A 13749-nucleotide genomic window follows, 5' to 3' on the forward strand; every position below is an offset into this window, starting at 1 on the left:
AAGATTTAATGATTATTTCATATTATTAAAATATTAGTAAAACAAAGCAATATTTTTACTTACTTAATAAACATAGTAAAAATTCCATTTCCGTATATGGAATATATATCAAGGGTACTTACGGTATTGCGACCGTGAAAAATATCGAATTAGAATCCTCGAATTTGAGGTGCTTTGAATCCAAAATAAACAAGTCTCGCAGAATGTTCCGTGTGAACGTCTAACTCCAAAACTGCTGTGAGGACCAAAGAGCTGTGAGGAACTGAAATTACCAATTTTCAGCAAGTGTAAGCCTGAAATGTTTTTCATTTAAATCGCCTCTAGGAGAAGTTAATAATCACGGCTATAAATAATTGAGTTTACTCATTTTTTTGTTCGATATTCACAAAAAAGGCTCTAATGATTTTGTTTAAACTCGACATATCAGTGTACTATGAAGTAATATTTAATATTATTCTAATTCAAATAGTTGAAAGAACTTGAATGCTGAATTTTAAAAGAAAAATCTTGTTCTAAAGGAACTTTGATTTTATTTATTTGAAACAAAATAAATTCATGATCTTTAGTTCATCATGTTAAAGTGTGTTAAATATTCACTTCTTTTAGCATGTTAAAACGACATAATATTTAACATGGTTGAGAGTCTGTCAGTAGATCTACTAAATGGATAGTGATGTCACACAATTTTTTGTTTCATCGCTTTGCTTCATTTATTATTTTTCATTATTTCTTTTCTTCTGCTATACTTTATTTTTTTTTTTTAATCCCTCTTTTTTTATCTTTCTTTCTTTTACATGTTTTTCTTTTTTTTCTCTCATTTTTTCCCTCTTTAACATAAATAGAACACGCCTAAAATGCAACTAATATTCATTTTAATAATAAATAAGAGTATAAACTCGTTATATATGTCATATAATTGATAAAAGTAGTGACAGATAGATATATATTCATAAAAAGTATTAAATATATGTAAATAACTTAAAAAATAAAAACATACACAACATAGACAATTGCTTGCAGAATACTTGACATTAAGCCTAGTTAATCTTTTTTATATTTAACACATCATGAATACCCAAAGACAGGAAACTGCACGTCGATTTCGACTTTTACAGCACTTACTGGACAAACGGTCTCAACTTCCAATTCATTACAAAAGACTGATGTACAGTTGTAAATAGCAATAAATAAATATTTTTAAAAAATGAATAACCAACCAATATCTCTCATTGTTAGTAGTGTTAAAAAAACGGATAAATAAATATGCTCTACGTAATACAATTAATTACATTATCTGCTACTTGTCGCCCACTGTAAGTAAAATCCTTCGTATGCTCCTTGTAGAGTATTGTATATATGCTGTTATTCTTTCGCTGTTATTTTAAACATTCCCAAACAGTAGAAGCACTAGGGATAAGTTAGTCTATTGTGTTCTATGAGGCCTGAGAGTCTCGGGGCAGTCCGTAGCCTTGAAAGCACTTTTTTAGATCGAGGTAAAAAAGTCCAGATGGTGAGTTAGTAGCCAACGTCCCGGCTCATTAGGGCCTGAGGAATCACTCCCCCTCCCCCCACGATTCAGTATTGGGTCTGGAAAACCCGATTAGTCTGCGATGGTGAAAAGCCAACACCTGCCTCGTCGAGTTTTTATCTTTATCTTCTGTGGAATCATATTCACGCCTGTTGCCTTCTTGTAGTAGCTCCTCGCAACTAACAACATCCGCTCTTTTTTCGTTTCCCGTCGGCTACTGTTTCGAATAAAAAAAAAAAAGGTTGTGAGAAAATCATTATACGACATGCTTGTCTTCTGTTTTTTAAAAGAAAGGAGCCAATAAAATAATAATTAACTTAATTAAATTATGAGTGTAATAATGATGTCTAGGCTAAGAAGGTAAACATTTTCCGACTTGTAGACTTTTATATGGTCGATCCAAAGCCAAAATAACGTATCGAATTTCTGAGAACTTATGAGAGACTTATGTTGCATTCATGATGTTGAAAGGCAACCAGGATATCTTGCAAAATTAAAAGAATGCCATGAGCGGTATGATAGAGACTGATACCCATTGGTACCTTCTCCTGACTTATATTAGGGGTACTCATGATCTTTAGTTTAACATGTTAAAGGGAAAAGTATATGTGAAATGGAGAGATATTTCCTTCTTTTACCATGTTTTAATTTAACATGACTGAGAGTCTGTTAATAGGTCTGTTAAATGGAGAATGACGTCATGCAACAGACTAACTGAATTTTATACCATTTTGTTTGTTGTCGTGTTAGGTTACATGCTCGTAGTTTGTATTTCGATTGTCTTATTATTGTTTTGGACGTTTTCAAACAAGACAATCAGTAACCAAATTTTCACACTTCTACTTTTTACGTGCTTTAGGCATGTTGTAATAAATTACTATAATCAAAACTTAGAAGTAAACAACAACATGAAGGTTTGGAAGAAAAGGTTACTAAACAAGTTGCTCTGAAAATCCGCTAGGAGCTCTCATGCATTTAACACGACTTTAAATAGAGCTGTGTTCACAATCCTATACTTATAACATTTAACATTTAACACAATATCAGGAATACCCCTGGTATAGAGACATTATATTGTATACAAAGGTTTTAGATTGGAAAGGAATTGGTCTAAGTTAAAATCAAAACATCAAGTTAGGTTATTGCCACTAGAGGCTTTAGCACTATGTGTTCATAAAGATTATTTTCTATTTTTTTAAATATGTTTATACGCTAAATTTAAAAAATATTATATGAATAAATAAAACACAAAAGTATATGTAGATCTCATTGATCCAAATTAAAAATTCGTTTTGATACATGTATGCAATTTTTAATAACCGAATACTCGTTCTTAGCGGACATCCTTAAAAAAAAAAAAAAAATGGCCATCCATTGTGAAGAGTTTTACTTATATAACTATTTAAATGAATCAGTAATGATCTTGGAGTGAATTGTCATACCGATGATTTAGGTCGTGAGAATTCGAGCAGAACCGGCATTCAAATGACCTTTTGCCTTTCACACTCCGTTTAGAGAAACGTTGCAACCATAATGACTGTATACAAGCCTTAAGCAAACCCTGTGTAACCATTATGTCTATATAAGGTCGATATTAGAATCAAAAAGAAAGGAATATACATGCATAGAAAAACTCCGAGTGTTCTAACTGGAAAATAATTAACAAAGATTGAAGTCTTATATACTTACTAGTAATATCTAATCTAATACAGTAAAATTTTCCTTAATGGACATCTCTCCATAGATGGAACCCCTCCTAACGGACAAACTTGAGCTCTGTCCGCAATCCCCCAATTCTGGACGAGGACAATTTTATTACTCTTCAACCCCCTATACCGGACAAAAGTAATCAAATATTTATATACATACCCACGATTCTATAAATAAATTACTCGTTCATTTAGGAAAAAATGAATAAAAAATAAAAAATATTTTTTTTTTTCCGGATATATTAGAACTTAAATGAAAATTTATATTATATAACAACATGTTCACTATACATTCTGAGTAACTTAGGTAGGTGTTTTTATTAATAATTTCTATTCTTCACAATTTTTGTATTTAACAACTTATCATAACACTATTATATAATCTACCTTAACGACCAATTTGAGTATATTATCATTTTATTCCAGATTATATTTTTGTCTATTTTCTTATTACAAATAATTATTTAAAATTCAACTATATTCAACATAAATTTATTTTACATAAGATCTCTGCATTATGTTGGTTTATATTTCTGTAGTCTGACTTAAAATTAATTGTATAATTAATGTTTTACGATACACCATAAATCGCTTCAAATATTTTTCTTTTAAAAGAACTATTTTCTTTTACTGATATTAAAACTCAAAAATTGAGAAGAATAGAAATTACAATGGGAAAAATGAGGTGTAGATAGTTGACCGTAGATTAATGATTAGAGAAGTTTGTCGGGGAGTGCGGTCAGAAAAGAACAACATAAATAAACAAAATCATATTTATTTATTAATTAAAATTAATTCTTCTGTCCTATAACTGCGAATTGTTCAGAAATTAAATTGCATTAATAACAAAAATTATCCAAACAGTCTCATATTCATTTGGTCATTCATTACCTAGGGCAATCTTAAGTTTAGTTTAATTGACTGAATTTTTATATTTATTTCTTTTTGACGAACAGATATTATATCATATGTCATGATCATGAAAAATATATCTTCCATGCATTTCGATGTTTTAGTGAATCCTAATTTTTATTTTATGAACGTTTAATACATATAATATTTATTAACTTATTTTTAATAAATAAATGATCTAGAATTGTAAAAAAATATAAATATATTTTAAATTCGTATGATAATGAAAAGATGAATATCTAACCGTGGGAAAACAATAAAGTTGTTGCATAACTTCCGGCTATCTCTTCTATGAGACTGGTTCGCTAAGTGTATTTGTTCAGTTTTATGTAGTTCTCAATTGTTTTAAGAACGCCAAGCAGTTTGCGGAACACCGCACAATATAGTTTTATGGTCCAGAATCCATACAACTTATTTATTATATTCGGTACGGAAAGTAAACCATCTATTGTTGAGTCATGTTACGTTCACTCTCGAAGAAGTTCTCATGGGTTACTTCAGAAAGGAGAATGGGAATATTTCCAATTCCAAAAATTATTAAAAACTACTAAAGCTAATACTTAGTTAAAACTAACAATGTATGTATTAAATTAGAAGAATCTCTAAGTTTATCAAATAATTGTAAATTTTATGAAAAATCTTAATATCAGCACGTAACTCCAGCACTTTTCAACACCTGCTAATATGTGATATATAACTGAATCATATACGCCATATATTGTCTATACCTGAACCAAAACTTCAGTAATTCATCTTTTCAATGGTAGGAATAAGGTTATAAATTATTAAGTTCACAAGTAGGATAACAAAAATTCTCCAAAAAACCAAGTTGAAAATTTTTTAGTTTTCATATTTATGAAAATGTCTATTTTAAGGATTTAAGTGACATTAAAAACGAATATAAGCTGCTTTTCACATTATTTTTTTTTATTTAACATATTTATTGAAATTTACAACTGTACATTATAATGATCTCAGTTATAATACAGTGATACAGGCGTGTAGAGAACTACTCATTGGTTGCGCCCTAATGACGTTTTACACTAATGGGTCTCGTGGCCATCTTCTTTTCAGAAGCCTCGGAGGATTGTCTGGAATAAAAGATGATGCTTTATTTTCTTCTATTCCATCCTATTCGAAGTCTATTTCTGGCCTCCTGCAACAGCCTTTACCAATCCTGTGCTGCTACCATTTAGTTCCCCACACCGTCACTATCTTTTTTTTTGTTATTTATTTATTGATATTTACAACTGTATAAAAAATACAACAACGAAATTTGATCATTATGGCATAATGATAATGATATGATACAGCATGTAGAGAAACTACCCAGTAATAGAACTCTAAATTCATTTTACAATATAAGGTCACGAGGCCATCTTCTTTTCAGGCACCTCGGAGGATTGCCAGGAATGGAAGAGGAAGCAAGGTTAGAAACTAGTGGGTTTGGATGGTTTGGGAGTTTATATTGGACGGAATGATATGTGGTTCGGGTTAGATCGGTTACATAGGGAACATCAAGGTCTTTATGTATGATTTTATTTGTGACGAAGTAAGGAGCATTGAGGATTTTACAAAAGATTTTGGATTGTAAGGATTGAATAAGAGAGGAATTCGAAGGAGTGTCTATTTGGTTTTTATAAATTTTTTTAACTTGTTTAATGCTATCGGAAATATTTATAAGGGGCCAGCGGAACAGTTCCATTAATTCTAGGGCGTTAGCTATACTACCTTAACTGGACCCATATCAATACCTTATAATGCCACAAGGCAATCTAAGGGAGAAGACGCACTAAAGTATATATAATACATTTTTTGTATTATGTATATATGAGCTGATAATGTTGTTGCTCTTAATGAAGAGTACGAAAAAAGAATCGGAAATATTTTATCTTATTTGATACAAAAAATCTATTAGTAATAAATCTATACAGAGTAAATGGAGAAAGCAGTGAATTAATTTTTAAAAATAAAATAATATAAACATTTGTTTTTCTTTGGTTCCTTGTACGATTGGCTCGATGTCGATATAATACAAGTGCCATTTGATTTTCACTTGACGGGTCAGCGACAAATTCAGACCAACTTGTCATATTTTGGCAAACGTGTATAAGCACCTTCAAGTATTGATCTTAGTTGACTCTTAAGTTTTTGAAACTGAATAGGTATCGCGTTGAGGTACAGTAGTGGGTAGTAAGGAAGGGTTTTGAACCAATGAGAAAGGCCTTAATTAATTATATGCAATATTATCTTTATATACTTAAGTATAAAAATTCGTATTAACTAAAAATCAATTTATTATTAGAAAGCATTCCCAAGCTCCCTCTTTCGTGGAACTGTTGGAAGACTCTTCGTGGTCACATCAGGAGGTCCCTGGAGCCGTGCCTCCTACGGCCGCTTGTGATTAATGTATATTCCCTCCAGAGTTCTCTTGTTGTTCCGACAATCATTTTATTACAACCTTCGATTCCGATGAGGGACATTTCAATGTACAGGCTATTTGTAATTAATTTATGCTCGGATTTAATATGTTTTGAGGACAAGAGTTTTTCTTGTTAAGTGTGTTTTTTTTAAATCTATTTTATAATCCAGTCTGCAGAACCCGACAGCGTGTAGGCGACGATATTTATAATAGGGAAAACAAATAAAATAAAATTAATCTCGGCATGTTCAATATTTTATTGAATAAATATATTACATCTTATATATCTTTATTGTTCGAGGTGACCCAGTCTTTTCATGAAAGAATAGTATGCTTTGCTGTACTGAGGACCTTGGTTATATCAAAGATAATTTTCTGATACATAAAATACATACATTGCTGGATTCAAAAGGAAAGGGTACTTCTGCTAAAGAAAAAATCATTTTATTTTGAGATAACTTTATGTTAATTAAAAAAAAAATCTGTACCGCTACACCCATGAAGGGTCAGGAGTGAGTACTTTCTAAGGAAGTACTTTTAGTAGACCAACGGTTGTGCAAGGAGATGATTTTTCCAGAATCACGCTTAACCGCCATTATTACCCACTGTATGTGGCTTGATGGAGGCCTTCCTATCATAAGATACTGACTGATCGGTCTCTCCAAGCAGCTCACTGTTAGTTCTCATCCACGTGTTAAGGATCTGATCCCAGATAGCTCCTGTAATTGTACGGAGGACTTTCCGTTCAAATCTTGTTTGGGTACCTGTTCGAGTCCAGGTCTCACAGCGGTATATGAGAGCTGTGGCTTTATCATGGACTTTGTACACCCTTAACTTCGGATTTTTAAAGGTTTTGGGGAATTTCAGTATTCTTGACAGAGAGAATATATAATATTTTAATTTATGCATTCCCTTAACTTATTATTCATTCAACTATTTCATTTAACTAACTTTTTAAAAAATCTATATATTGTTGTTTTTGTTTTAGTTTATTTGTTTTTATGTAAACTGATCTACTGCTGTGACTATTATGTCTTTGCTTTGATTTTACATTGGTGTCTAATAATAAATGTGTTTTACCGATCGGGTCCGACTAGAAAGGGGAGGTCTATTAGGGAGAATAAATTTGTCAATTAAATGAAATAAAATGTAAGTAAAGTAGAATGAAATTTTTAAATAGAAAGAACAAAAAAAAAATTATAATATTTTTATTCAGTGTGTAGACGAGTATTAATTGTAAAAGGAAAAGGTAGGGGGAATTTTTTTTTTTGTTACATATATCATGTAAATATATGAATTGTATATATGTCCGATCATGGATCTTTGACTTATGGTCTAAATTTAATATAAAAATTAGGAATTTTGTCTAATTGGTCTTCTCAATCTTCAATCATCAAAACATTAGAAAGTTGAATAAAACACTTAAATTAATATTTTGATATTTTAAAATCACGTTGATGATTTAATACCAACTTAGTTGACTAAGCCTTGTATACTAGATATTTTTTTCTCTTGTCTAAACATGCTTGCTAAAAACCGTCACCTCTCCTTTTAACGTATTTTTGAGTTATTTATCGGAAAGGAAAGACTCGAATAAACTAGTATTTTGTTTGTTAGCATATGTGATAGTTATTTAAATCAAGGAGTCCTGAAGGTAAGAAATCATTTACAGAGGTCCCCAATGCAAACATATTCCCAAATAAATCTCGTTTCCATTGTGTTCCCAAAAGATGGCCTCTACTGAAAAAAACTATACATAACATGCTTCAAAATTATACTCTATTCAGTCAATAATGGTAGGGAACTATTCTTCTTATTTTTTCCCCTCTCTTGGGACTCTCTTCATAATCGGCTCTATTTTTACACCTGCTGTCCCTTGTGGCAAGTGCATCTTTACCTGCTCCGGAGCCTCTGCCGTGATGCACGCACGCTACTTGCTATCACAACAGGTAGTGTTCGTAAAGTGCTAATCTCTCAGAAGTAGGCTTCAGTTTGCAGATATAGTAAAAGCTCATATCCACGTGACAGACACGTGTCGTAGCTTTGTCATAGCAATAATGAGCGTGACAGAGCTTGTTTCCATACTTACAGTTCAACTTAGTTAATGAATGATGGAAAACTAAAGATTAAATATAGCAAACGGCTTTTACCATAGAAAAAAAAATATATATCCTTCTTTGCCTATAATTGTGTTATTTTTCCCTCTTATCTTATATCTCTTATTTTCTTTATTTCCTATTCTCCATGTTTCTTCTTCTTTTTTATAACATTGTTTTCACATACTCACCCTTAAAATATCCGTTTCTTAAGATATCCTTTATTATATACTCTTTATATATTGATACATTTTATTACTTTTTGGGCTCTCATAATTTTACATTTTACCCCTTTTTATGTTTTTTTTTTACTCTCACATTTACTATTTTATCTCTACGATCTTTTGACCATTAGATTTCTGTTTTTCTAACGCCTTATGCCGACCTGCACTCTAGCGACATTTCCTCCTATTTAAAAGTGTGTAGCCAGGATTTTCATCCTATAACCTTTCTCTCGTCTTTCTTACTTTCTTCATTCCCAATTCTCCGTATATTTCTACTTGTCCCTTGTTCTTTCCTTTTACAATATTGTTTTTACTACGCTCCAATATTAATTTAACTAATTCTTTATACTCATCTATATAACTAAAAGATTTATAATGTTACTCATAAATATAACATTCTTATCCACTGTATCATTTATTTATTACTCACATTTATATGTATATAAATAATAATGTCATCAATCTACTACTGTCTTTGTTCATAGTTATTCAACTAGATTATATTTTCATTTCATTGTTATGTATACTTCCAAATTTTATAGTCTATTATTTATTTTATTTATTTATTTTATATTTATATATTTTTTTCTCTCTGAATGATGGTTGTTGTCTTTTGTTTTTATAGCCCTGAAAATTAGGTTGAAACGTTGGCACAAATAAATAATTCGTTTGTTTATTAGTGTTTTTTTTTGCGCACCCCCGACCATCTTCCCTTTAAAAAAAATCCCGTTTATTGCACTAAAGGAAGAACAGTGTCTTAGGGTTTTTGAAAAAAAAAAATTATTAGGTAAAATATTCGGACCATAAAAAGATGAACTAACCGGAGAACTAAGAGGCCATTCAACGCTGAATTGAGGAAAATGCACCCAGTAAATATAATTCAGGTTAGAGCATTACGGCGGATAAGATGGGCGTGTAAGGTTGTGTGAGCGGTACTCTAAAATGTTAGTTAATAAACACTAAACCGACGGGTAATCTACCGTGGGGAAGATTGAACATAGATGGAAGGATTACGTTAAGACTAATTTAGCAGATTTGGGTTTAGAGGGGCATCACTGGACAGATGTATGTAGAGAAGGATTAGTAATATCGGTATCGAACCTTCGGGTTCATTAAGCATTTATTATTCTATATTTAATTACATGGAGACTGTTTATTGAACCTTAAAGTTAGCTCTGAACTCCAGGGCCCTGTTTCATAATAAAGTACAAAGTAATACTATTAGTCCTGTCTATTTAACTTAATACAGTTACACTGACTTGTACTTTAGTACTTTTCAACTCATGTTATATCACTAATAGTCCCCCTATTATGAAAAAAATAAGTATCAGTGTAATTACCACGTTTTTTCTATCCTTGCATTATGGACCAATATTATTAGCTTTCATTATGAACCAGGGCCCTGAATTGGCGAACGGTAGACTGGTTAGTTATTTACTTCTATTTGAGGTGCTTAAGGTTTTGTTTTTGCTATTTTCTATGTAGGTCCTTACAATTCATGATTTTAAGGTTTTTTAAGTCTAGAAAGATTAGTTTGATCTGAAATTTTCAAAATTTAATCTAGTTTGTAAATGTACATATGATATTGTAAACTCGCTCCTTTAGGGTCAGCTTGAGTAAAAACTGAGTAACGTTCGAAAACTGCCAACATTTTTAACATGTTAACTAAGTGAACCTTTGAAGAAGCGATTTTTCGAGAATTATTATTCTGTTCATTGACTAGATTACATTTGTACAATTTTAGATCAAACTGGAGATACAGTTCCTCAAATTTTGCCAAATGTAGAAAAGAACAAATATTGAACTGTATTCTTTTCAATGCCAAATTATGTTTTATTTTCTAGTTTTTATACTTTTATGTCTGTAACTTTCAATATTATTAATTTTTTTATATAAATGTTTTTTGTTAATTGTGGACGTTAATTTCATTTTTTTTTCTTGCAGGTATATCCACAGTAAAGAGAAGCCTTTTAAGTGCGGAGAATGCGGCAAAGGTTTCTGCCAGTCTAGGACTCTGGCCGTCCACAAGATCTTGCACCTCGAGGAATCTCCCCACAAGTGTCCTGTCTGCAGCAGATCTTTTAACCAAAGGTCTAACCTCAAGACTCATCTTCTCACGCACACGGACCACAAACCTTACGAATGCGGTTCCTGCGGGAAAGTCTTCCGACGCAACTGCGATCTGAGGCGACACGCGCTGACCCATGCTGTTGGTGACGTCCCTCCAGAACTTCCTGACTCCCCGGAGAATCTGACTCACCGCCCGGACGACCGACGGTCACCATCTCCAGGCCCGTCGTACAGGAGGCGGTCACCGTCTCCACAGACCCAGTGTCATCACCCAACAGAGAACTACACGATGCGCCCGCAACTATCGGTGCGCAAGGATCTCCACGCACCCTCGACTTCGATGTTCCGGAGGCCGGATCCTCCACCTCCTGACCCTCCGGCTTGGATCAAGCGGGAAGAGCAGCAACCGAGCACTTCCACTCAGGAGCAACCCAAGCAGCAACCTCCTCCGCCACCACCACCGCCTCCTCCGAAGAAGGGGTTCAGCATAGAAGACATCATGAGGCGCTGACAGACATTACTTGGGGATTGTGCTATGTACATAGGAACTTGGGTGATCTCAAGCGCGGACTCAGTAGCGCAACAAAAGTGATTATTATGGAATAGAATTTTTATGTATAGTTTCTTTCATTAGATTTTATTCTTTGTTGAATTGTAAATAAAACATTCATGTTACGGGTGATTCTCAAATAACGGGCAATTTGAAGAAAATGATTTCCAAGGGAGCGACCATACATAGGATAGCTAAAGCTACTTTATGTTGTTTATAATGCCACCTTGGAAAACATTTATTTCTAATGATAATATATCATTGTTTTTCTACTTCTTTTCATCAGCACTTCGATTCTCATTGTCATGGCATTCCCTGAGAAATATATCTCACATTTAAAAATCTTATTTATTTTCATACATCTATCTTTAAAAAAAGTTTTTACTGTATTCAGACCATAATTAAAAGCTTCCAAAAATGATATTTAATAGTTTTTTTTTGTTCTAAAACAGGCTGTACGATTACGGCTGTATACATTTTAATGACTTGCTGGATTTTATAACAAGCTGGCTTAAAGTTTTAAACACGACCTTGATCACAATTTTTACACCTTTTTTCTTTCCCGAAAGTCAGCTAGAGATTAAAAATAACAGATTATTTTGTTTAGAATTATCATTGTCGTGACTTGATATAGTTATTTTATTATAGTTCAGATATAGATTCATATCTTTATTTATAAAAATCATGATAGTATTTTCTTTTATTTATAAAATTCTTTATTTTTATTATTTTAAATTGAATTGAATTTCTTTTAATTCAGTGAGAATTATTTTTATCATCTACATTTTTTTCTTTCTTCTGTTTTTCTCTTCTCAGATTTTCTATTTCTGTATGTTTTTTTATGAATGAATATATGAACACTAATACTTAATGCCCTTATGTCAGTTTGTGTTTGTTCTCTTCAATTAAATAAAATTAAAAAAAGCAAATTATAGTTATCTTGATGAGATCTTGAAATTAATGATTGAATAGTCATTTAAATTAAATGGTTTTCATCATTGTCATGATATGTTATTTGAGTCTGAAAAATTGAATTAAAATTTTATTAATTTTAGTAAGTTTTATGTTATTATTTGTTTTAGCTGAGACCTAACATGAGAATTTTTTTTAAATTGCCTGTTGTTTGAGTACCATCCTTGTAAATTTGAACAGTAACATCTACATCTTTGTTCATATAGACCGAATCGCCTCCGGTCCATGATATGTAGGTAACGGCTGTGCAGTGTGATTGACGAGCTAGGAGTCAAGATAATGTATCTTCAGCCTTTTAAAGGACTAAGAATTTGCAACATAAATAAATTATCTTTAATTGACGTTGCACCTTATAGGTGACAGTCAAAGTGATATTTTAACAATAAATCCATTTATCTTTCATTTTTGAATACCCTTATAGATAGGAAATGTCTTGGGTAAAATATTTTTACAGCTATAATTGTTGAAATATTTTCAGTAATTCAACTATATACATGTCTATAAGAATAACTAGTTCATATTATTATTGTAATGACGAATGACTAAATGAATGAGGTGATAAATAGAAGAATACAAATTGTTGTTTATATTTGTATTAGTTACCACAGAATTTTATTTGGTGGAAAAATATATTTTGTAATATACACACATATATATAAGTATATTTTTAAAATATCACATAGTTGTGCAATGAATTATATGATAGAATACTATATTAATAAATAATTTATATGAAAATGGCTGTTATGTTTGTCTGATGTTCCTTGATGATGTGGAACATTCAGCAATGATACACTGATTGTTTTTTTGTAGATCTATTTTTGAAAAAAAAAAAAGAAATTTTGTAATATTTGTAGTTACATTGAGCATAAAATATTTAATTGTACATTTTGCATGTTTATTTTAGAAGATATTTTTCTGTTAGTTTTTCATCAGATTTTATTCTGAAAATTCTATTGTTAGTTATGTAAGATGTAAATAATTTTATAAGTGTTGAATGCACAATATGTTTAGTTTACTGTTGTATATCATTTATAAAATAAATTTTTATAAATATTTTATTATTTATTACAATATTGCCTATTTCGCCAATTTTGAATTTATTTTAATTGATGACCACCAGAAAAAACAAGGTAACTCAATTTTGTTTTGGTCAAAAATAAGTAGCAAAGGTCTATGGCAGATTTTATGATGGTAAACTCGATACAGGATGATGAATTCAAAACAGGAGAAAAATAAGTTTAAACCACGATTAGTAAAATCTCC

The 13749-nt window shown here is 31.4% G+C and overlaps 1 protein-coding gene across 1 annotated transcript in view; it reads left to right on the plus strand.

Annotated features, from left to right (window-relative positions):
• LOC106688046 (protein bowel) overlaps positions 1-13496 on the plus strand; it is a 111376-nt gene extending 97880 nt beyond the window's left edge. Inside the window, exon 3 of the mRNA XM_014432314.3 lies at positions 10836-13496. Coding sequence (XP_014287800.1) covers positions 10836-11472 — 637 coding nt within the window. The 3' untranslated portion in view covers positions 11473-13496. The remainder of the gene's footprint in view (positions 1-10835) is intronic.
• Positions 13497-13749: the final 253 nt, after the last annotated feature.

The sequence above is a fragment of the Halyomorpha halys genome, unplaced genomic scaffold (genome assembly GCF_000696795.3).
Source record: "Halyomorpha halys isolate HHAL.00 unplaced genomic scaffold, Hhal_1.1 Scaffold1044.1, whole genome shotgun sequence".
In the NCBI taxonomy this organism is placed as follows: Eukaryota; Metazoa; Arthropoda; class Insecta; order Hemiptera; family Pentatomidae; genus Halyomorpha; species Halyomorpha halys.